The 26,457-nt window shown below is 41.1% G+C and overlaps 1 protein-coding gene and 1 pseudogene across 3 annotated transcripts in view; one reads left to right on the top strand and one right to left on the bottom strand.

Annotated features, from left to right (window-relative positions):
• Positions 1-26,457, bottom strand: part of PARD3B (par-3 family cell polarity regulator beta) — a 1,005,179-nt gene that overhangs the window by 53,016 nt on the left and 925,706 nt on the right. For 2 of the 3 annotated variants that reach the window (XM_049615864.1, XM_049615867.1), the window contains one exon: positions 3,354-3,433. In XM_049615864.1, coding sequence (XP_049471821.1) covers positions 3,354-3,433 — 80 coding nt within the window. Of the gene's footprint in view, positions 1-3,353; positions 3,434-23,585; positions 25,366-26,457 lie in introns of those variants that run through there. The other variant, XM_049615866.1, reaches the window with a different exon arrangement.
• LOC125912001 (uncharacterized) lies at positions 8,834-8,970 on the top strand (annotated as a pseudogene).

Here is a 26,457-nt window from a genome sequence, read left to right on the forward strand (position 1 = left end):
TGTGCGGGTGCAGTGAACCATCTGTAGAGAAGGGATAATGGGATCCCACGGGGCCTGGGATGGGCCAGGTGGGAACAATGGAGGCTTGGGGTGAGTAGCGAGTTCACTGCTAGAGGGACTGACCACAAAGAGGCCTGTGAAAAGAGACTGGGGCTGGGAGGCTGAAGCGAAAAAGCAGCTGTTTGCAAAAATACACACACTGATGTTCACACGTTACGGCAGCCTAAGGAATGGCCGCTTCCCTACTTGCTCAGGGTGAGTAGTAATCTGTGTCGGGCAAGAATGCTGATTTCACTGTGTCTACCAGCAGAGAAAACTGGGGGCTGGACAGGAGGGTAAAACATTGGCCCTGGTAACAGCCTGGTGTTTGCTAACGAGGCTGTAGAGGCTGTATTACAACTGCTCTGCTTTCCAAAACAGCACCCTCAGGAGACAAGAAATAAAGTCATTTTCCTTCAGAGGCAGAAGATTTAACATTGCTTAACAATAATACTTAACATCCTTAGCCCTTAGCCTTAGGCAACATCCTAACTACCAAATGCTAGGAATTGTCTTTTTCCTGGGTGAGCGAGGGCTCTGGCTTTACTTGTCGAAGTGTCTTTTCTACTCTGGCAGCAGGTTGCGGGAGCCTCCTGTGAAGAGGACTGAATTCCATGACAGCATAAAAGGGTGCTCCTTGATCAGGGCTACTAACTAACTCCATGTGCTGGGGGTGGGGTGGGTGCTGAGGTGCATTTTCTCTCTGGGTGTCGATGGTTCCGAATTTGACATACAAATCGATATTACTGAGTCAACTTTAAAACTCCTGTCATGCTCTCCACAAACCACATGGGAACCACATCGGTCAGTAGCCTATTTAGTCCACTGGAAGGTCGGCCACCAACTTCCCATAGAGAGAATTATTCCTATTTTTAATTAAAAAGTTAACTCCATAAATATTGTAAAGCTCCCTGCCTCTGACAGAGAGGGGATCCGGTGCCTACAGAGATGTGCTGACTTCGCTCCTGGCAAAGGGGGAGAGCAGTGGAGCTGCTGTGATTCAGTTGAGTGAACAGTAAAATCTCCAGGGTGGGGAGGACTAGAAAACCAGGGTAAACGTCACTGGCACACAGAGCTGAGTCTGCATACCTTCTTGAAGCCAGCAGTGGGTCCCCTGCCTCTGCACTGTGCCTCTTCCTGGGTAAATATGGAGCCTCCCACGGACTGGAGCACAGTGGTGAGCATGCCTTGCATCTCCCCTTTAGATGTTGAGATGGAAACTCGAGGTGGGGCTCCTCTACTTAAAAACAAGCGCCAGGGACCTTTCCTGCATTTGTCTGAGCCCCATGCATTGTCCATCGTGGCCAACTTCTGGTTGCCAGGGAGCCACCAAGTTCTGTTTGCTCACGTGGCTAATCCTAATCACTCCTACCACCGTGTACGGGTGTGGGTGGACTACTGGCCAAAATTGTTTTTGGTCTAAGATGGTTCCCCTCCCGCTACAGTTATACTCTCGGGATTTTGTCAATTCCTGCATTGCGGTGATAGCTCCAGGGCCAGAAACCGCATAAATGCATTGCCTTTGTCAGAAAACTCCCTTTGCAGTGTTTGATCCTCAAATAGACTTGTTGAAAGTCAGCCATGATTGAGCATTTCAGGGCTTATTAGTAAAGATAAATAGGAGCTGGAAATTCAGAAGACTTTCTGCTAATAATTACTAAACTAAGCATCTGTTGTGCTGTCATAAAAAGGTGATTTGCGGTCTCCTGTCCTAGACAGTAGGGTCCCAAGGATGGACTGGCACTGTGTCTCCAGTCTCCATATTCTCGGGGCCTGATACAGCGTAGATGATTAATAGATAGATGGGGAGTGAATGAGTGAAATTTGTAGGATTTTCAATGTTATTTCTGTGCTTTTGATTTGTGCAAAAAAAAAAAAAAAATCCATTTCCGCAGTCTGGTGCAAGTTGGCCAGGAAGACATTAAACTGTTTCCAGTTTTATCTTTTTTTCTTTCCTCTCATAAGAACATACTACTTTCCATCTGCCTTAACCACAATTTCCATACACTTCAACACTGAAAGCCAGAAATGTTATATTTAAAACAAATTTTGGAGACGACTTCCATTTTTTTAAAACGAAAACAAAATAGTAGGCCAGGGAAAAATAAGGAGAGGAAAGAAATCAAAGATGAGAAAAGACTAGGAGACAACCTATAAAAAATGAAAATCGGGAGATAAATAAAATACAGTTGTATAGAAGCTTTTAAAATATTGTATTTTAAGTATTCTGCCCAATCAGTGTTAAAAATTGGTTCTCCACTAGATTTGAGATTTTATTACTTTTGAAAATCAACATACTATTTATAAGAGCAGATGGTCACTTAGGCTATGCCTGTTGCAATATCCAGGGTGGTATTTTTGTAAATTCCCACACAGAGTTGTAGCCAATGTGAAACTCAACGCAGTAACTCCCTCTGGGATAACACTTCAACAATTCCACTTTGATGAAAAAGCTCTATTTAGGATCCTCCCCCTTCTTTTTAAAAGGAGATATTCCGTAACATTTCAGTTTTCTGGCTGGCATTAACCTTTCTTTGTTTGTTCCCCCGCCCAACCCCCCCGCCCCCCGAACTCACGAATTCTCACACTCTTGATTCACTCCCCTAGTAGCCGTCCTAGACATAATCTTGGAAAGTTTTCCTCTTTGTCATGTGCTACTGATAGCAGACCAAAATTATTCTTCATCTCACAGATAAGAGCACAAACCTTTGAGAATTGTATCTCATTTTCAGGGGTGTTCAGTTACAGCATAAGTGGATCACGTTAGGCCAGAATCACCAAGTGAACTTTTCCCACGCGATTATTTCCTTCCCCCACTGTGTCTGTACCTCTCAGCAATATTTGCTGACAGCAAATACCAGGTCAGATTCTAAATCAAGCAAAGAACATCTTCCCAGGTTCACATTTCTCTCCTGCTTTTTAACACCCACACGAAGCTCCAAGGTTAAGGTTGGCTCGCCCTTCCTAGTAGGTAACTGCTAGGACAGAGGATTTACTATTTTATTGTCCCTAAGCTTGGTGCAGGATGTTCAATACCATTTTTATAGCAATGGCTTAGGATTTCCATTCTGTATCCAATATTCTTGCTGACATGTTCAATTGCAATGATATACTATTTTCTTCCCTTAAAAAATAACCCACAAGTGTTTCAATTATTAGCACAGTTGTGAAGATGGCACGAAGGTTGTAGCAGACGGCGGTAAGGCACATTATAACATATTCCAGTTTCAAAGCCAGATTTCTATTTCATGTAGATTTCTCTAAAGGCTTTATCGGTAGGTGAGCTGGTGGTGGGAGACCCCTGAGTGATCTACCTGGGTAAGGAGGCGTACTGTCTCTCCATCCCCTCAAAGCGGATGTTGTGTGCATTCCCATCTGGACCCTTTCCAGACACCTGTGGAGAGAAAAGTAATTAGAGATGAAGATCCATTATACACCCTAGTTACTGACAATGCATCGCAAAATTATAATCAGCGCACAAATGCTGCTGCTGCCTGCCAAAAATCAACCATGGAAAAAGCAAGCAAGAGCTCAGTATTGCTATAGGAATTGATGATCAAGCCACAAACATGGCATTTAACAACAAAGTCGCTTCTTTCAAAAAGGGTCATTGTCAAGCCGACTCCTTCCTGTCACCAAGCCAGGGATATTCTGTAGGCTGTGGGCCATTTTTCCCCCCTTTTACGTAGGCGTTAGTGTTTAGAACAGTTTTAGACTTGCAGAAAAATTGAGAAGACAGTACAGAGTTCCCATTCACTCTGAACTCAGTTTCCCTATTACTAACATCTCACATTAGTATGATATAGATCTTAAAATTAATGAATCAATATTGATACATTATTGTTCACTAAAGCCCATAGTTGGCTTGCAATTTTACTCAATGCCTTTCCTGGTCCGGGATGCTGTATTACATGTAGGTGTCAGGTCTCCTTAGACAGCTCTTGGCTGTGACAAGGACCATGTTTTTTGAAAGTATCTTCTTCAACCTTTCTTTACTAACAGGGGCTGATGACAAACAACTATCTCCTCCACAGCTCCCATGAAGTCCTTCCCTCCCCCAGATCTCACTTAGTTCTCTCCCTTAGCAACTACCACAGAGAAGTCATTAACTCTTTTCTGTCTAGGGTTGGTCTTTATTATGTTTTTCCCCTTCCTATGTACTTTCTGTGTTCCCCTCTCGTCGGGTCTCCTCCTTCGACCTCTGAGGATCTGAAGAGCAGTGACTGGCCCCAGGATGTTCTCGACAAAGTATGTTGGTTCTGTGAACGTGAAGACTTCATACATAGTGCTTCTGCGTCTATCATACCAATTAAAACCAGGATGAAAACATACACGTATTTCAAAGTTCTTGTTGACTGATCAATCCATCACCTGTTCATGTCGATGTATGTGGTTTTGTGGATCACTTACGTGCTTGCTCTCGTGCTGGGCCAGCCCTCGCAGAGTGGGCCTGGAAAGGGTAAACAGAACACCTGGACCATTGTAATGGGGGAAGGGAGAGTTGGCTAGTAAACACAGAACGTAACAGTGTCAAGTCAGGAGGGGGGATTTTTCCAGGTGGTACTCAGCTTGCAAGTTCTTTTCTTCCCACCAAAAGTTCTAGCTCTCTATAAAACCTCCATCCCAGCTTGGGTGGTGGGTGTAGGGAGGGTTTGTTGTGGGGGAGGGGGGTTGCAAAGCAAATATACACACTCATTTAGAGTAAGAAAGGCTATGCCTGGTGTCAAAATTATTACAGGAGGCTCTTCAGAGTGTGTCCTGCAAAGCCTTTTCGTATTTCACCAATACATGGAACAGGAGTGGCTGGAGTTATTTGAAAGACCAACAGCCCGGTGAATTTCCCAGGGAAGGATAAAGACTGCACCTACAAACGTAGAGATGACTCCAGAGAGACTGAGAGTTCTCCGCATTAGGATAAAAGCCCTGATGTAAACCACCGTCCTTTCCAGCAAACATCAGGAACAAGGATGGCATCAGACAAGCTGGGGTTAAATAAATGGTACAGAAAAAAAAAGGGAAGGATACAATTATTGTCCTCAGCCTCTTCTATCTGAGCTTTGTTTTTAGCCTATTTTTCATGGAGGGAGAATTAGCATGAATACCAGAACTATGCTGAAGATTATTTAATTGTGATTGTTGGGAGCACATTATGCTTATGTATCCGTAGTATGGCTCTAGACATTTACAAGTAACCTTTCTTCTTATGGCCACAAAACTCCAAGTTAATACTTTCAGCACTATTATCCAGAACTGGCCTGGCCTAATGATGCAGTGCTCAGCATTCTGGTGTCTCTAGGGGGCAGCACCCAAGTGCCTATCCTGATGAGCTACCAGTATATGAGATCATATAAAGCACAGGATGATCCTTATCTTAAGGAAGTTTCAGTCTTTTGGGGGAAAAGCAAACATCAGAAATGAAATAATTAAATAATGATGTAGGACAATGTATGATCCTGTGTCATTCAGGATGTTACTAACAGCACAGGTGACACCTGAAGGTGTTGGGAAAAAGCTTCATGGAAGTCGCAGAATGTAAGGCAAAGAAGGGTGGCATGATTCTCTATCAAAAATGATTCTGTTCGAACTTAAAAAAAAAGGGGGGGGCACCTGGGTGGCTCAGTCGGTTGAGCGTCCGACTTTGGCTCAGGTCATGATCTCGCGGTTTGTGGGTTCGAGCCCTGCGTCGGGCTCTGTGCTAATGGCTCAGAGCCTGGAGCCTGCTTCGGATTCTGTGTCCCCCTCTCTCTCTGCCCCACCCCTGCTTGTGCTCTGTCTCTCTTTCAAAAATGAATAAACATAAAATTTAAAAATGATTCTGTTTGTCACAAACAGAAAATGTACATATTTAATTATTATATTTATATAGTGTATATATTGCGTTTCGCTATTAACACGACAACCTCTTTAATGCAAGCATTGAATTAGTGACTACTGAGCAGCTACTGTATCCTGATGCCATGCTAGGCACTATATTCAAAGGAGTGAACAAGGGCTGGATTTCTTCATTGCTCTGAATATTGAGGAGACAGGCCTGCAAACAATTACGGTACGATGAGATCACTGCTACAGTGTCAGTAGGGGAGAGGAGGCAGTAGGAGTCGGAAGAAACAGACACGAAAGTCCACCTGAGAGAGTTGAACACAGCTTCATTTGGGTGTTGAAGCTTCCTCTAAAATTTGAAGGCGAATGAGAAGTTTTTGTGGGGGAGAAGGCGTAAGAGTAGCAGGAGAAGGCATTCTAGGTAGAGGGAACAGAAACGAAACAACATGGAGTCATTTACAAAAGAAAAGCACTCTGTTTTCAGGGAATGTCAAGATTTTGGTAAAGGAAGAAACAGAACCTGTGAAGGAAGAGGATAACCACACCACTACCACCGGAACTACTATTATGGCTATAACCATTATTGCCGATACCATAACTTTTTTCTTAGGCGGCTTTATTTTTTTGAGAGCACTTTTAGGTTCACAGCGAAATTGAGAGAGAAAGTACAGAGGCCCTATCCCACTGTCTCCACACATGCACAGCCTTCCCCAGTATCAACATCCCCCCATGTGGTACGTTTGTTGTAAGTGATGAAACTACATTGACACATCATTACCCAAAGCCCAGAGTTTACGTTAGGTTTCACTTTGGGGGTTGTACATTCTATGAGTTTGAACAAACGTATGGCATGTATCCATCATTCTAGTATCATACAGAATATTTTCACTACCCTAAAAAATTCTCTATTCTCTGCCTGTTCATCCCTCCCTTTCCCCAAACCCATGGCAACCACTGGTCTTTTTATGGTTTCCATAGTTTTGCCTTTTCCCGAACGTCATAGAGTTGGAATCTTACAGTATGTAGCCTTTTTATATTGTCTTCTTTCACCTAGTAATATGTATTTAAGTTCCATCCATGTCTTTTCAGGGCTTGATATCTCATCTCTTTTTAGGGCTAAATAGTATTCTATTGTCTGGATGTACCACAGTTTATTTATCCATTCATCTCCTTGGAAGGACATCTTGGTGCTTTCCAAGTTTTGGCAATAATAAATAAAGCTACTGTAAACATTGTGTGCAGATTTTTGCGTGAAGATAAGTCTTCAGTGCCCTTATGTAAATACCAAATACTGTGGCTGTTGGGTTGTATAGATTCAACGTTCCGTTTGGTAAGAATCCGCTAAGCCATCTTCCAAAGTGGCAGTGCCATTTTGTATTCCCACTAGTGATGAAGGAGAGTTCGTGTTGCTCCACACCCTCACCAGCATTTGGGGTGGTCCGTGTTCCAGATTTTGGCCCTTCTAATGTGTGTGTAGTGGTATCTTATTGTTGTTTTAATTTATAGTTCTCTGATGACATATGATGTGGAGCATCTTTTCATATGCTTATTTGCCATCTGTATGTCTTCTCTGATGAGGTGTCTGCTAAGGTCTTTGGTTCATATTGAATTGGTTTGTTTCTTTTCTTATTGTGGGGTTTCAAGAGTTCTTTGTATTTTTGGGTAATGGTCCTTCATGACATGTGTCTTTGGCAAACATTTTCTTCCAGTCTGTGGCTTATCTCTTCATTCTCTTGACAATGTTTATTGCAGAGCAGAAATTTATAGTTTTACTCAAATTTTAAATTTGCATCGGTGATTTATGTTGAGTTAATTTTTGTAAAGGGTGCACGGTCTGTGTCTAGATTCATTTTTTTGCTTGTTGGATGTCTGGTTATTCCAGCACCACTGGTTGAAAAGAGTATCTTTGCTCCATTGTGTTTATCTTTACACCTTTGTCAAAGACCCAAATAAATATTTATTTGGGTCTATTTCTGGGCTCTGTATTCTGTTTCATTGATCTATTTGTCTATTCTTTCACCAATACCACACTGTCTTAATTACTATAGCTCTATAGTCAGTCTTGAAGTTGGGTAGTGTCAGTCCTCCAACTTTGTACTCCTTCAAAATTATGTTGACTATTCTAGGTCTTCTAAACTTTAGAATCAGTTTGTGGAGATTCTTTAGAATCTAAAAAGCAACTTGCTAGGATTTTGGTAGGGAGTGCATTGAATCTATAGATCAGGTTGGGAAGAACTGACATCTTGACAGTATTAAGTTTTCCTATCCATGAATATGAACTATCTCTCCATTTATTTGTTTTTTCTTTGATCATTACCACAATTTAACACTTATTTGGTACTTATTGTTGGTCAACTAAAATGCTTAAAGTTTTATTTTTATCAATCCATTCAATCTTCCTAAACCCCAATGGTTGCCCTGTTTTTCAAATGAGAAAACTAAGTATTTGCCCAAGGTCATATAGCTAGTGCATGGAAAATCGGAGACAAAGATCAGGTCTTTCTGAGCCCAGAGTCCAAGCTCTAGAGATATAGACATAGACCCGATCTTGGAGGAGCTAATATGCCAAGGAACTTGGTTTTACCCGTAGGTGATGGTGAAGCCATTGGCAATGGCTACTTGGTAAGTGATGGGACATATTTACAGGGTAGAAAGATTATTCTTGCCATAGTGTGGAGGTGCCAGTGATAGTTTGAGCCAGAGATGATAAAGGCCTAAACTAGGGGATACTCTGGGGTGCCTGGGTGGCTCAGTTGGTTAAATGTCTGACTTCGGCTCAGGTCATGATCTCACTGTTTGTGGGTTTGAGTCCCATGTTGGGCTCTGTGCTAACAGCTCAGAGCCTGGAGTCTTCTTCAGATTCTGTGTCTCCCTCTCTCTCTGCCCCTCCCCTGCTCATGCTCTGTCTTCGTCTCTCAAGAATAAATAAACGTTAAAAAAAATTTAAACTAGGGGATATTCAAAAGGATAAAGGCCTACACTTTGTTAAAGCTTGGAGTTGATGAACTCACAAGTGTAGGTAGTGTGCTACATTGGGGGCAAGTCTTTTACTAACCCCACAAGGGCCTCTGGCCCAATGAGTGGAGTTTGATAGTAATTCTTGGTATAACTCACATGTGTCAGAACTTTAAGGAAAAATGAAAAAATATTTTAAATGGCCTGTATTTTCTTCTGCTTTTCTCCTTACTTCTTAACTGTTTGGGGCTTTCTGTTTTCAGAGCAACCTGGTGAATTCTGCTAAAAGGGAGCTCCCTCAGTGGGTATGATGGAGTGGATACTGGCCCGGGGAAGTTCCGCACGTGCATGGCACCATTTCCCACGAGGATCCATTGGAGGTCATGCCTGGATGTCTTCTTCTACAGAGATCCTGAAGAGATTGAGAAGGAAGAGCAGGCTGCTGTTGAAAAGGCTGTGACCAAGCTGGAATTCTGGGGTGAATGGACTGCTCCAGATTTTGAGTTCATTGCTACTCAACCTGAAGTTGCAGACTGGTCTGAAGGCACACAGGTGTTCTCTGTGCCTATTCAACAGTTCCCTACTGAAGACTGGACTGCTCAGCCCCCCACTGAAGACTGGTCTACAGCTCCCACTATTCAGATCACTTAAATGAGTAGGGACAACTACGAAGTGGTCTTAAGCTGCTCTTCCACAAAGGCGAACAAAATGAAAGTCAGGTTGACAGAAAATAAAATTCCTAAAAAGAAAAAAAGGATAAAGGCAAGGGAGTGATATAGGAATATTAGGGGGACAGGTCCCATAAGAGTGACTGAAGATTAACAGGAAGGGTGTGCCCGGAATAATGGACAATTTTCTGAGCTCAGCAACTATGTGGGTTTGGTAACCATCGCCAAGATGAGAATAAGGGAGGGACAGATTTAGGGGCAAAGGTAGGGGTGGGAGTAGGGGATACTTAGATATATTGAGCTTGAGTTGGGACATCTGATGATGATGTCTGATAGATAATTGAGTGTAAAAGTCTGCAATGTTGAAGCCTGAACTAGGGATGTAGCACTGGGAAACATTCAGCCTATCGATGGGTACCTGAAACCTTGGAAAAGAATTAGGATGCCCACGGGTAATACGCAGACACAGAATAGAAGAAAAGACATGCAATGAGAACAGAGAAGAATACCCATAATAATCTTAGGAACACTACCATTTAAGGGGCAGGCAAACATGAATTGAACCCAGGAGGAAATCTGAGGAGGTCTAAAACAGCAGTTGGTCGGGAAAAGAACTGGGAGACAGTGTTATCATAGAAGTCAAAAGAGAAGCATCTCACAAACAAGGGCGTGGTCCACAGTGTCCAAAGCAGTTGAGAACTTCAGCAAGGCAAGGTCTGTGGTCAGTATGGTGTTCGTGTGCTTTACCCAAACCCCCTTCCTTGCAGAGTGCTACCCCGAATGACAGAGCTCAGAACTGCCTTTCCCAGAATGCCCTTGTAGTCAGTGTACTGGTATGATTTAAGCTGGGTCATGGAGGCAGTGGCCACACTTTCACCGTTTACTCTGACAAGAAGGAAGGTGTGCTAGGTTTTCCTTGGCAGTCTCAGCAAATGTGCCATCGCGAGTTCCTAGGGTGGAGTGCAGCTTTTATAGCCAGCTTTGGAGATGGCAGCACTAGAGGTGGCTTTCTGATTGTGGCACTTTCCTAATTATGGTGGTTCCTGATACAGGCATTGTTATGTGGCTCTGGAGCCCAAAGCTTTCTTACAGAAGTGGCAACAGCTCCCTTGGTAGCCTGGTTCTGTAGCATGCCGTGAGAACTCATTCCTGAAAGGTTGGCCAAGATGCCGTATCTTTAACCATCCTTAAGAGTCTGCAAGCCCATTAGTAGGCTATCATAAATTTGTTCCTGCTTCAACTGGCTAGAGTGGATTTTGTTCTCTGTACCTGAACAGTGACTAACATAAGTTCCACAGAAGTGTATGTGGGAATTGGCGAGGAGATGGTGACTGGTACTTTGTTCAGAGTGATTTCGGTGGATCGATGGGGAGAGAAAGCAGGGCTCCATGGTGTTGAAAATCTTTATTGCTTTCCCCCCACAAGCAAAAACAAAAACAAACATTGGTTGTACTGTCTCATGCTATCACGCTGAGGAAATAAGACTAATACTTTCAAGTAAATCAACATTTGTTAGTGTCTCCTAAGTGGAGTCATGTGCTACGTACTCTAAAACCTAGAGATGAGAAAAAGACCTCTCCCTGAGGGACACAGTGTTAGTTAATGGAAATGATGGGAATAAATTTGTGTTCCATTATTTAAAAAGCGGACTGAGCTGATTTTTCTCCCTAAATCATCCAAAGATGACCTCTGTTAGCATTTACAAACATATACATATTTTAATGGCATATGGTTCCCCCCTCCAACTATTTATTATTGACATTTTCCTAGATATTTCACAAGCATAAATTTTAATAGGTATACAACATCCTACTTACAGGTAAATCATAATTTATCTAATCTCCTCCTGTAACTTGATCAACTTTTATGTCCTAATCAGAAATGATGGCAATCCAGATTATTGTGTTGGGTACAAAGACTCTTGCAAAGAGCTGTGAATTGAGGGTAGGAAACTGCAGATCAAGGATTGCCAAAGAGAAACTCATTATAAATTGTAGCTGGGTCCTTAGGAAGTCAGGCCATTTTAGGAAGTAGTGAGGGGAAAGAGAATAGGCACAGGCATTTGTGCTCAGTAAAACTCAGAAATGTTCCTACTTCCAGCCTTATTAGGTAATTTCCCTCATCATAAAAAAATAAGGTCAGCGGCTTTGATCCAATTAGTTTTTTTTTCTTTTTTAGAAGCCCTTTATCTCACTTGGTATCATGCAGGCTTTTTTTTTTTTTTTTTTTTTTTTAAATGTAATGACCTAAATATACTTCTGATAGAAATACTTTTGACTTAAGCCATCAGAGAAACCTAGTCTTTTCCAAAACAATGTAATGTGAGAACTTAGGCTTGGATTTGGGGCATATTTATCTTTCTCTGCTAATAAAGCTCAGGAAGAGAAACTTCAGAGAGCTTATTCAAAAACAACTTGAAAGGCTCACACTCGGTGTGCCTTATAGTGGTGATCCTCTTTGGCTGGATTATGACAGCCTATGACAGCCTATCAGGAGGGTCTGGTGTACGAGGAACGTTGAATTAAGATGCTTTTAGTCCATGGGAGTTCTCCCAATTTCATTCACTCAATGCCTGCTGCTGGCTGGGATGTTAAGAGCCTTGTTAAAATAAAGCTATTAGTCTTTTCTCTACAAAAGCAAGGAGCTTGCTGGTTACATTCAGGGTTCCTTAAATTAGTATGTATTTCTAGCCAGGCGTTGCTGGAGTCAGCAGTTTCATAAAGCAATATACTAAAGAGGCCATTTAACCCCCTATTTCTCCCATTTGCAGATTAATGGCAGAGGGGAAGACTTAATGCCCTTTCAAACATTTTTTAACAATTCATTACAAATAAAAGAATAAATCACACACGATTTTCTGCAAATGTCTGATGGTAAAAAGCGGAAACAATTCAAAATTAACATGTTTTCCAGTTCCCACAGGTTGGGACACATTTTGGCCAGTGTTGTAATTTATGTCCCTTAAGTCAATTTTCCTGGGGAAGTTTAAAAGCTGCTGTGATAGAAAGGCTGTGCCAAGTTGCAATACAGCTTACTCACCTATGCATAACATCCTCATTTACCAATATGTCTTACTCAGATTCATTACACAAAAACGTGTCTCATGCTGCCAGACCCATCATAAGATTAAGATGCAAAGTATAAAAATTTAGATGCCATTTTAGGGAATACGCCTTTCATTTCAAGTTGGTAATGTGACAGATATTTTTGAGCAGTTTCCAGAAGCTTTTTTTTAATTACATTCCTCTTACTTAGCTATAGGTCTGGCTGGAAGATTTTTGAAGGAATCAACATGATGAAAATATCTAAAAAGTTATGAACTTGTCTTTGAGCATCTTCTAATACAAAGACACTCTGCTAAAACGCTACATGTTTGGAGAGAAACTCACCATACTTGATTTAAGCAAAAAGAAACTAATCAAAATAGGTTGTAAATGATTTCTCTTTGGCAATGTGAAGTATATTATGTTGGCGATATGTATTTAGAAATATGCTATCTGCAGAAGCAGAAGTACGCACACTCTTTCAAACCATTATTTCTGAAGTGTTTATTTTCTCTAATTTAATTTCAGTAATTTTGTCAAATAGCTGGGTATTCAGTTTATAGACTAGTTTAGAACATCTGCTAGTTTAGAAAATACAGCAAATAAAAATATTTTAAAAATAACTCTTGGGTAAGCCTTTTAACCATTTTGTTTCTATATTTTCCTCCCATGTAGAACACTGGAGTTAAAATAAATCCTTATAATCTCTTCTAACTTATGCACATTTATACAAGTTATCTTGCATATAGTTTCCACATTGTGTTAACCACGTACATCTCATTAATATGGTAACTATATGTCGGTACATAATTATTTTAAAGCTGAATGACAAAGATAGCGAAGTCATCTGCAACATTGTAAAAGTATAACGCATTTATTGGAATCGCAGCATTAAGTCTTACGCTAGCATGACCCAAGGACTAGCCATCTGTACACGGGGCCATGGCATCTGATAACCTGAATTATCTCTCTTCTGATTGTCTTCAGAGAAAATAAAATCAGACATCTCCTGCCCAGCTCTGTTTGTGTCTGGGCCTAAGATACAGTTACCATAGAAACTATGATTATGGATACAATTTCACAAATTTGGCTTCATCCATCAGATGCACTTTGTATGTGTCTGTGTGTGCATGTGTGTGCACATGTGCATATGTGTCTTGCCAGTGAGCGTGAAGAGCAAACTCTGGCTCTACATCTTTAATTAAAGAGCCAGATACCATCTCATTTCCTTTCCCCATCTGTCTACCTATAAATGGAGATATTGCAACACTGGCTGAAATCTAAACTTTCACTTGAGAGAAGACAGTTTCTGATGAAAAGGATGAAAAGGTATGGGGAAAAGCATTCCCTAATAAAGCCGTTTACCTGTCCTGTATTTTCTGGGAACGGAGGAAGCCGGAATTTAGTGGAGTCTCAGTTAGTTACATTAATCACCAGATGCCGGTGTCCAGTATTTATCGAATTTGGTTTCGAATTGCTTCTTGGATGTAATATGTGAGTTAATGATGCCTCTGCAGTTTTATTTTTATTATACTCTGTGATAGTCAGTGTTCTTTACTCATTCTAAAAGAAAACAGTTGACCCTCAAAATATGCCAAACCTTAAAATGATGTAAGTTTGTTCACATTATTTCTTATGAGTTCATACTATCTCTTTCAACTAATAAGCCTTATAAAGGATATTCATTGACTACAGCTCCCTAGTATACTTAAAATACACTTGCATTTATACAGACTAAACAGCATAAACATATGTAAAACTTCAAGCTTTTCGGTGGCCAGCTTCCAGTCACTCCCATTACTAGAAATAAATGAGTAGAAAGAAATGACTTTCTGCAATACTGTGCAATCAGTATCATGAGCTATAATCAGTGCTATCATTTCCGTCTCTGCCTCACTTACACACGAGGAAAGTAGAGTTTGGAGAACATTAAAGCAACATGCCAAAGGTTCATACCTTTGGCAAGGCCAACATCTGAACTCAGTCTCACTCCCAATGTCACCTCATATGTTGACAGTGATCATTCTAGTTACTGCTGCTCTATTTCCTAAACAAAGAACGGAGATATAAGACTTGAAATTCACATGAGCTTATGGTGGCAGTGGGATGGGGTATGTGAAATGATGACCATCTTCAGGCATTTTGCATGGGCTCACGGTCATCGCGATCTCACTGAATTCCAATTACCTGGCGATAGTTATTTCATATAGCTGGAGGCATTGATGGGTGCCTGTGTGTTAACGTTTGGTACACCAAAAGTCATTTTTGGTAAAATACTGTTTTAGAAACAATAATAGTCTACATAACGTACAGTTTTTTTTTTTTTCCAATATTCATGCATGGTGTCAGTCTACTAATTTGGTTTACACAAGGTGAACTTCATCGGAGTTAGGACAATATCTGTTCTCTGAGCCATTACATTCTCAAGGCCTGGCTTATCACCTTGTTCATTAATATTTACCGAGTCAATAAAGCAGAAGTGTCACACATCTACTCAGTGGCACTTAACAGAAAGAATCAGCTAACACAATGGCTAGCTATCTCTTTGAACGTGACCTGGTAAGCAGCACAACACAGATCCCCAAAATCTTTCAAAGGAAGTTTTATGACATCTGTCCTATGGTTAAGTCTTATTAAGACTGCCATTCTCAAGCTCTTTTGTTTACATAGTTCTGAGTTTTCCCTTTCCCTTAAAAATAATTTTTAAAACTTACATCCTAACAATTTAGATTTAAACTTGGATCTGGTGTATAAATCAAAACCATTAGGAACCTTAATTATATAATTGTTTAGAGTGGGGGAAGATTCCTATAAGCTGAAAATAATAGTAGAGTAGAAGAACCTTACATGGTAACATAGATTACTGGGTCCCCTGGGCATAGCTACCGTTGACCTGAATAGCTTCTTCAATGTGGAACCACCTACTGGAATTACAAAGTAACCAGACCCATGCCACTGTCAATGCTGAAATCACACACCCAACAGCTTTAAATTTATATTAACCAAGTTATTTTGCAACGGACTATTGTATCGGCCGCCCGAGTTCAAGTTCTAGGAAGATGAATGACGACAAGAGGAGGAGAAAAAAAGAATTAAATGAATGACATTCTGAAAATTGATGTTCTTGTGTCAAAACTTGGTTTGAAAAACCAAAGCAACCCCCCACGCCCATTTAATGATTTTCTATTAACTAGCAGATAAAAGTTTCAGTAACCTGTAGCAACCTAACTTTCCGGCTTTACTTCATCCCTCCCCGGATGTTCAATGACTTGAGCCCCGTGGGTATTTTATGGATGCTGAACATACGCTTTTGGGCCTGTGCCCAAATGCTCACTCCTGGAAGTTTTGGTAACTCTTCCTGTGGTTAGGTCAGTGCCCTGCACATGTCAAGTGCTCAATAAATGCTTATTATGTGAATGCATAAAGCAAAGCAACAGATGTTGCTCTGAATGGTCGTATTTACTGCTGCGAAGGGACAAGAAAAGGTGAAAGTAGGAGTGGATAAGAAAAACATTCTGTAGAAGGTGGTGAGAACATCAAAATGGTGGAAAACAGAGAAGAAGGGAGCCTTGAAAAAGGGGTGTAGAGAAAGAGAAATGAAAACCCTGAGAAACAGAGAAATGTTGCACAAGAGAAAGGGAACTATGGAGTGAAAATAAGCTACATTATTGCAATCTCTTCTAATTCATAGCATACAGGTAATTCCTGTCCTAAGTATCTCTCCATTAATCAAACTATTGGATCATTCAGAACACTCCATTCCTTTCCAGGCTGGTAATACAACTTTGCTCCTCTGATTAGATGTATATATATATAGGATATTGCTTTCAAAGTCTTTAAAATATGATTTTTTTAAAGTCAACATTGAGAGTTGGATTTGATATAATCATTTAATTGGGCATCAATTCATCTACATAGCGCTCATTACTGAATTCTTCAATTTCACCAACAACATTTACTTCCAAATTATCTTTTATCTAGAAGCTGGAAGTCCAAGTGCTGTGAAAACTTTGCCAAATAAAAAGCTTTTAGGTTTCTAATGCTGGCTGGACACAAACCCGTGGAAGAGTGCTGAAGAATAATGTGTGCTTGCCAACTGCCAAATATGATTGCTTTTCGCATAATTAATGTCATTCTTGCTGTTCGAGTACCATTCCCATCCTCTAATAATTTCCATTAATAGAGGAAGTTTCTGCAATAATTTTTGCATCCTGAACAACCACCGTGGCTTCTGTAGACCTTTTAATCAAAATAATGGCAATGAGTGAAAAGGGGATGGTTAGAGATATTACTATAACCCTGGGTTGCATTTGCTTCGTCATTGTTTTCAATCTCCAAAAACTGTCCAAATAGCTCATCGTGTTATTATGTCAATTAGACCTTGGTGCTTGGATTTCAATAGCACTGAACTATATGAATTTATACCGTGAAGAGAAAAGTGTATAAAGTGAGTATATTGGGCAATCCATCTACCAAAAAAAAAAAAAAAAAAAAATGTTAAAAGAGAGTATTTTTTACAAAGCCACAACCAAAGATGAGCAGACGCAAATATCAGCTCGAGTCCTGTAAAATATGATAATTGTATAATACTTTTAGCTGAAGCTTCCAGTAGAGGAAGTGGTAGACCAGCTGCAAATCATACCCCTAAACCCGCCAATTCACACTGTTTTTTATTATGATGTTGCAAAATCAAGAACTCTGCTCAGGCTATAAAATGACGCAAATATAGGGGCACCTGGATGGCTCAGTCGGTTAAGCGTCGCACTTCGGCTCAGGTCATGATGTCGCAGTTCATGGGTTCGAGCCCTGCGTGGGGCTCTGTGTTGACAGCTCAAAGCCTGGAACCTGCTTCATATTCTGTCTCCCTCTCTCTTTGTCCCTCCTCTGCTCATGCTCTGTCGCGCGCGCTCTCTCCCTCTCAAGAATGAACATTTTAAAAAAATTAAAAAAAATAAAATTACGCAAATATACAAAGAGCAACAACAATCAGCTCATTTCTTCTATGAGCCAAGAAAGGGGCGTGGCGAAACGGCACAGCGGCCGTCCCATTCCAGGGAGGGGCAGCGGGCAGTGGTTAGCTCGGCTTCTAGAAACCCTCTCCCGGAATTACCCTCTAAGCTGAATACTGGTATTTCAATGAGGAAAGTTTGGATACGAGGAGACCCGTGCCGAGAGTCTCCCCTCTGTTCATGAGCAGCTTTGCAAATAGGGAGTCTACATCAAAGCCTCCCTCTTCTCTGCCTGAGAAGCTTTGAAAACACTTCACCTGAGTCACATCTAACCTCCCTTCGGCCTTCTCTGTGAAGTCCACCCAGCGGAGATCTCACGACGCCACTCGAGCAGGAAGCACTTGCTCTGTGCAGTGGCCTGGGGGAGAGGGTGCGTTCATTTTTGGAGACCGTGTTCAGTGATCTCGATCAAAGCTTGCGAGCCGGGTACCTACGTTACTGAGGAGATAGTACAGAAATAGTGCTTGTGCACGGGTTTTAATAGCCGTTGTTACAATCCCAAACAGCTGGTCATCAATTGTAACAGCTGTGCTTCCACTTGGTGAAAAATCTGGTGGGGACGTAGGGGAGGACAGGGCCGGGAGCAAGGGCTGGCTTGGGGGCCTGGACGCATGGGCACGCATCCATGCGCCTGGCAGGGTGTGCACATGCTTACTCTGGAGGCTGACCCCTAAGGGGTCAATACCAATTTTCAGACTATCTGTCCTGTCTCTAAAAGGTGCTGTCTAGATCTTGCATACACGTAGGAGGAACTATATGTCATCACATACTATATTCATAAAGGATTTTGCAATGACCCACGTCTGTTCTCATACATCTGACTCATCCGTGCCACTACCCTGACCAGGAAAAGGGCAGGTGTTGTACATTCCTTGTTAAGACAGCGCGCCCGGTCCCAGGTCCCTCCGTTCTAACTGGAAACTGACTTGTGGGAGGAGTTTCTAGTTGGATACTGAGAGGCGTGGTCTCTGGCCTGCACACAGGGCGAGCACCTACTCCAAACCAGACTGGCTGTGCTTGAATCTCATCACCTACCCACCGCGTAACCTTGCGCCACCTCATTAGCCTCATTTATCATGACTGATGTGGTTAATAATAGTACCTACTAATGATTGTTGTGAGGATTAAATGGCACGATGCATGCAAATTACCCAGTAGGTATCATACATCCACAGTGTCCTTATATGTTCAATAAATCTTAGTTGTTGCTAATGTTGCTGGAGTTACATCTGAATCGGATCTTTCTTTTGGTAAGGAAAACACCTGGAGAGAATTTTTTCCCTGACCTTTAGCTTTTATTTCTGTGAACCTCTGACCAGCCCTGGCTAAGCCCATGGAAGCTTCTTCAGTGATACTATTCCAAAAACAGTCCTGGGAGAGAGAGTGATGAAAGGAAAAAAGAAGGGGGTTGGGGAGGGAGAGAGACGAAGAGAAAGAGAGAGAGAGTGAGAGAAGAGAGAAAGAAAAAGAGAGGGAGAGAGAAAGAGAATTCTTACTTTCTCTTGTAAGACTCTATTTTCTGAGCTTTTTATACACAGGATGAGTGGATGGAATGATGTGACATATTTATCAGATGATAGATGTATGCATATGTCTCTGTGTGTATGTATGCGTATATATGTGTGATGTATGTATATAAATATGGATTTATGCAGACACATACACATACGTACACAGTCTTCTTAATGCTGTTCATAGAAACCACTCAATGACTAGAATAAAGTTTAAATTACCGAACATGTCACCCAAATCCACAGTCTACTGTCGTCATCATCATTGTCATTCTTCTTCTCCTCACCTTTGCAGCCCCATTTTCTTTCACCCTGCGTACCCTGTAGGCACCTTCCCAACCACTGGTCCTTCCCTGACCCCCATGCACTTGCACACTTTCTTATCCTGGCTCAGCCCTTCCTTTGCCCTTCCCGTCACCACCCTGGGAAACTCTCCAGACAGAGTTATTCACTTCCTATTTTCTGAGAGCCTAAAATATAGCCTTTAAATAATTAGAGTGTTATCTTATAATGATCTTGTATAATAATATGTATTAACGCTTGCTGTCCAGCACATATCTCATGCTCAATAAATGCTGAATGATTAAAAGAGCGAATCATTTAAATGAAAAAAAATCATCTTGAAGGTGAGATGGAACATAGTCGAACAGAGAGACACATAATCCTGAAGTACCCAAAGAAAACAAACTTGAATTAACCTAGCTGGCCTACCTCAAGAGGCTATTCACAACTCAATATAGCGCTCCGATTCATGGAGAACATTAATTCTACAGCATGGAGGGCGGACAAGACACAATCTTCATTGCGATTCAGCCATTCAACAGTACAGATGTGAAGTGTGCATTTTCTCACAACATTATTAAACTGTTTGCGATCACACATAAATACCAGGGACCTCGTGTGTGACTCTGACTGACTGAGTAGGGAGAGAATAACAGCTGGGTCCCCTCCCAGGGCAGAAGGGGCTCTGTGCACAGGTAGGAAGTGAGTCTGCTTTCACCTGCTGACCTCAGCCACTCTGTGAGAAGTCCTACCACAGTCTTTTGATGACTTTTCCTAAATGAGTGCAATCCCAGATTTAGAGCCACGCTGTGGTGGGAGACCCCAGATGCATTTCTTCCGGAGAAGCAAAGATTCAGAGTCTGAAGGGAAGCCTCATGTAGCAGGAGGTCAGCAGACAGGAGAAAGAAAAAGAAACAAAACAGAAACCAACACCCAATATGATTCTTTCTAGGCAAAGAAACAAAGTCCCAACTTTGGCAGCTAAGCAATGGAAATGCTAGTTGAGTGCCATTTAGGTGACCTCCCATATTTAAAAAGAAAAATATCTACTTATTTGAGGGAGTATTCATTGTGCCCCACTACAGTATGAATGTTGAGCAGAAATCAGCACCTATTTATTATCGATGACTGCTTGTTACCATTTCCATGGGCTCAGTTGGGGAGCTGTGAGGTGATTTATAAACTTTAGTCTAATTCTTCTAACATCCTCAGATGTAGACAAAGGATAAACAGGGATCTCTGCTTCTCAATGTAATGAAATTAAGAAAGTGAAAATTTAGGATGAATTTTACAAGGAACTTACTACGGTGTAATCCATTAGGATGATGGATAATTTCCCAAGGGGGCGGGGTTGATCTGTACATTAGAAAATGTATAACGCCCATTCATAATGTGTTTGTGACAGACATAATGCCATGTCCATCTATAAATCAGATTTGCCTTCTGTGCTAAGCCCCAGAGTCCTTCCTACTGAAGGCTATCCTCAGGGGCACTGACCTGAGAGGATTTAAAATCCAAAGGGCCCAATTACTAAAAATCCTCCATCATATAATTGGACTTTGGTATGGAAAATAACACCAGTACTAATCCAAGTCACTTGGAAGGAAGTCGAGTTTCATCTCCTGATTCCGTCAACTGGTCCAACATAGTCTAGGGACTGGGTCTCTTTGAGCATCTTCCCCAAGGGCTATAAGAAACTCACTTTTACTTTGCAGACAGCAAAACTAAATAAATTATGCTAGCAATCCACAAATGAGTTACTGAATGTATGAGGAACACGGAATTTAAACTTGGGGAGTTCACAGGGGAAACATCATTTTCAATTTGAGGGTCATCCACTGGGAGCAACTCATCCAAACAAAGAATGAGTAAACTCACCTGCCCTTAGGAACAGAGACCAGACACCATAACTCAAAGAGCAGCAAACTGTAAATGGGAGCATGAGAACTCAATGCTTTGGAAAGAATAGACATGGAACACTTTTCACGCCATTCCTGGAAACATGGGAGCATGTGGTTTGAAAGTTAACCAAGTCATTTTTTTTTAAAAATTAAAATTCAGTTCAGCATGCAACATTTTCAATGGCGCAGAACTCAGTTAACAGGCACCACACTTGTTCCACCTTGCCATTCTCACTCAATGAGAATTCAGTACCTGTCCATAGTAAATACCTCTAAAAGTCCCCAATTGCCCAGATAGTCATGAAAATCAAACTGCAAGAAACTACAAGAAAGAGAACAATCTTATTAAAGTTTTTTAGGTCCACTCCAATTTTCGTTAGGCTTGCAGCCAGGTTTTTATTAGACTCACCTGATCGCTTCTCAACCTACCCTTGTAGTTGAACACAATATAGTGTCATTGGGCATGTTTACAATGGCAAAGGCCCCAGGGAAAAATGACCCAACACTGTAATGTGTTTCTAATGGCTGATTTCTATGAGTCATGGAAATCAGGGATCCTTAAAACATGGGAGCTTGACTGTTGCTTGAGGAGTTACAGCAGAGCAGCAGTGTGGGCAGAACTACCTTGTACAAAAGAGGAAATTAGAGGGATGGTGGAGTGAACTCACCTAGCTCTAGGGGTGGGAAACCTTTCACTGGATACTGTCTTCAGTCTCTTTTTCTTTTAAATAACCATGAATTAAAGAGGCCCATTAAATCAGGTCCTATATCAGTATTTTCAGAGACTTCTAAAGCAAATGTATTTCTCTTTATGCTACACATATCCCAGTGGAAGTATTACTGTATGACCAGAATGCTAGTATTCAGTTTGAACAGAATACTCACAAGTTACAATGAACCACACTGGCCATCCTTTGTGTATCCAATAACAGAGTTGCAAACTACTGTTAGTGCATATCTCAAAGGATCTTCTTTTTTTAAAAAAATATAATTTATTGTCAAGTTGGCTAACACACAGTGTATACAGTGTGCTCTTGGTTTTGGGGGTAGATCCCTGTGATTCATCGCTTACATACAACACCCAGTGCTCATCCCAACAAGTGTGCTCTTCAATGCCCATCACCCATTTTCCCCTCTCTCCCCCTCCCCCATAAGCCCTCAGTTTGGTCTCTGTATTTAAGTGTCTCTTATGATTCGCCTCCCTCCCTGTCTGTTTGAACTATTTTTTTCCCCTTCCCTTCCCCCATGGTCTTCTGTTAAGTTTCTCAAGTTTCACATACGAGTGAAAACATATATCTGTCTTTCTCTGTCTGACTTATTTCACTCAGCATAATACCCTCCAGGTCCATGCATGTTGCTGCAAATGGCATGATTTCATGCTTTCTCATTGCCAAGTAGTATTCCATTGTATATATAAACCACATCTTCTTTATCCATCCATCAGTTGATGGACATTTAGGCTCTTTCCATAATTTGGCTATTGTTGAAAGTGCTGCTATAAACTTTGGGGTACATGTGCCCCTATGAATCAGCACTCCTGTATCCTTTGGATAAATTCCTAGTAGTGCTATTGCTGGGTTGTAGGATAGTTCTATTTTTAATTTTTTGAGGAACCTCCACTCTGTTTTGCAGAGCGGCTACACCAGTTTGCTTTCCCACCAACAGTGCAAGAGGGTTCCCGTTTCTCCACAGCCTCGCCAGCATCTGTTGTTCCCCTAGTTGTTGGTTTTAGCCACTCTGACCTGTGTGAGGTGGTATTTCAGTGTGGTTCAAAGGATAGGTTAGTTTCGAATTTTCCCATAACATCTGTAGGCAGTAAGACTTCCCAGTTACGAGTCTCAGGACCGTGACTCTGCTCTTCTCTCTACCTGTGGATAGGGAACTGCTCTGCAGGACAGTTACACAAGGATGGAGCATGTGTTAAGGAAAAGGCAGGGATTAGATACCCGTGATGTACATGCTCAGTGGCTGTGACTACTTCCTTTTTCCATCACCTGCAGAATTTGGAGGTGGCTGCAGTCATCGGTAGTGCCTGTGGTAACCTCAGAAGGAAGCACAGCACATTTGATTGTGGGGGTGATGTGTCTGCATATTGGGCCTGGAGACAGGAAATACACATGGCAGAGCTCCATTCTCACCAGCACACACCCTCCACGGAGTGGCAAACCCATGTGTCATAATTAGGAACCAATTTGTCTGTAGAATGGCCTCTGGCATAGATAGTCTGGAATGAAATCATAGGTCATCTCTCCTGAAAATCATTTGCCTCAGTCGGGCCTTAAAAAGAACAAAGCAAACTATACCCATTGCCAACCCTTTCTACTCTTTCCTAAGCAAGAGTATTATGCATTGTATATACATCTTAGAAAATTAGAAATAACAACCATCGGGGAGGATGGTTAAGTAGTGGACTTAACAAGTTTGCTCCAAAAGATGTATACAGTTTTGAACTAGTCACCTCTCTGGTTTGTTCCCTCCTGGTCTGACTTACTCTTACTGCTTTAGCCACACTCCTTCCTCACTGCCCCTCTAACTTGCCCAGCACGCTGCTCATGGCCTTCCTACTCACACTTCCCTGGAACATGCTCCCAATATCCACATGCTTTCGTTCCTCACTATGTTTGTGTCTCTGCTTAAATGCCTCCTCTGCAGAGAAGCTCTCCCCAACCACCATATATAACGCAGCACATTTGGCCCAGCGACACGTTCTAGCCCCTTAGCATAGCTTTATATTTCTTTGAGGAAATGATCATGGCCTGATATTTACTCTTCACTTATTTATTGTCTGTCTCTCCTCAAAAACATAAGTTTCATGAGCACAGGAATTTTTTTACTCTCCTCATCGCCTACACCAGTGCTTGGAAGACATTCAATAAATCAACATTTGCTTAAGTGAAATAGTTAAAAATCGCTTTTCTAAACATTCATTTCTTCTCTTGTTACTTTCCTTTTTTACCCATTTTTTCTTTCTGTCTTCTCTTTCCAGAGACAAGTAATAAATGCACAGAGTGGCCCAATGTAATAAGTCTTCTTAAATGCCTTTTATTTTATTTTTTTTTATGCTTACAGCAGCATTGTCAACAATAGCCAAATAATGGAAAGAGTCCAAATGTCCATCAATGGTTGAATGAATAAAGAAGATGTGATACACACACACACACACACACACACCCAATGGAATATTACTCAGCCATAGAAAGAATGAAATCTTGCCATTTGCAACAATGTGGATGGAACTAGAGTATATTATGCTAAGCGAAATAAGTCAGTCAGAGAAAGACAAATGCCATATGACTTCACTTATCTGTGAAATTTAAGAAACAAAACAGATGAACATAGGGGAAAAAAAAAGAGGAAAACCAGAAAACAGACTCTTAACTATAGGGAACAGCCTGAAGGTTGCTGGAGGGGAGGTAGGTAGGGGTGATGGGCATTAAGGAGGGCACTTGATGTGGTGAGCACCGGGTGTTACAGGTAAGTGATGAATCACTAAATTCTACACCTGAAACTAATATTGCACTATGTTAATAAACTAGAATTTAAATAAAAACTAGAAAAACAATTAAATGCCTTTTAAATGTCTGTTAGAAGTGGCTGGTTGTCCAGTGCTTCCTTTTTTTCATCTCTTAGAACATTCTTCATTGAAATCTTTGTCTTCTTGTAATTTTGGTATTTATTTTCTTAAATTCGAGAATGATTCTAGTCACGTGGGAGTGATTTAGTTAACTGTTACATTTTGGTATTGACTTTTAAATTAGGTGATGAATGATTTTTTTAAAATGTTTATTTTAAAATTAACCTGAAAAAAGAAGTCTCTCGGCCATAAGCTTAATTCTTATATGTGATAAAAGGTGACAGGGGTAAAGCAGTGAGAGAAGGAAGGAAGGTGATGAAAATGGGTGTTTATTTCCAACATTTAGTACTTCGAATTAACCTACAAAAAATTTCACGCACAAGGATCTAGTGACCAGGAGAATAAAATAAGCCACTTAAAGCTCTGTTTAGAGTATGCCTTCATTTATTTGTCTTCTGTCATCAAAGAAGAAAACAGTATATCCAGGCACTGGCGTGTTCCTCACACTTCAGTTTCACTGCCGAATTGTTTTATTTATGATTGTTACTTTCCCTCCGCCTTCCTTTGGGAGAAGAGAATACAAAAATTAAAATGTATAAATTCAAAATATCCACATCTTAAAGAGAATATGTCTAATATTTTCCTTGCATGAAAAAAGAGGGATGGACATATTTTGCTTTCCTTTCTTTGCAATGAAAGTTGAAACAGTGATTTTGTGTTATTATAACACTCATCGTTTCTCCCTCTAATTTGGATGGTTTTTAATAAAGCTCCATTGATTCCACTGAAAGGAATTCCTCCTGGCAAAAGCAGAACACACACACTGATTGCTAAATATGCAGCAATTATCATATTCAGCAGCACACTTTAATATCTTATTTATAGACATATCTATCTGTAATTTGCTTTAATTAAGTTGCATTGATTTTAATGACAGGAGCGATCCTCAGACAAGGGGCTGGTGTCATATGCTCCTATGAGTCCTGGTCTATCAATCACTCTTTAGGATGTGGTCCTGCGGCTTTGTGACCTTCTTTGGGCTCCAGGCAAGCCCATTCCAAGTCAGTGAAATTTCAGAGAAATTCTCAAAGTGTTGACACGCCAGGATTTATCTTGCTGATCAGGGGATGGTAAGAATTGAAAGGCTGCTTGGTCGAGTGAAAGTGGCAACCATATTTTAAAATGGCCTCCCTTGTGCATAGTGTCCTCACCGGCCCCAAGTCACTTTATTTCCACAGCTCCTCTCCCAGGTGTGGCTAGCAACAGCATTTTGCCACCGGAGTAACTCAGCCTTTCCCCACCCCCCTGCATTTCAACAGCACCAGACAGCTCTCAGAAGGATGTTGGGACCTGAGGTATTTTTGAATTCTTGATTATTTTTCACACCCCCTCCTGGGGAAAGTTCTGGGAAAACCGGAAGCAAGAACTTAACAACAGCTTCGCCTCTCATAACACCCATGCTCCAAAGTGAAGGCTGGCTGAACACAACACAAAGAAACATGAAGATCGCGAGTATATTTTTAAAGGCTCTAAAATATTATTCATCATGACCAGAAACGATTTCTCTTTCTTTTTTAATGGATGAAGAAGTAAGCACTGCTTCTATAAATCTTTGCACCTCAGAAGGTGCCAACATTAATTTTGTATAAATTAT

The sequence above is a fragment of the Panthera uncia genome (assembly GCF_023721935.1).
Source record: "Panthera uncia isolate 11264 chromosome C1 unlocalized genomic scaffold, Puncia_PCG_1.0 HiC_scaffold_3, whole genome shotgun sequence".
NCBI lineage: Eukaryota > Metazoa > Chordata > Mammalia > Carnivora > Felidae > Panthera > Panthera uncia.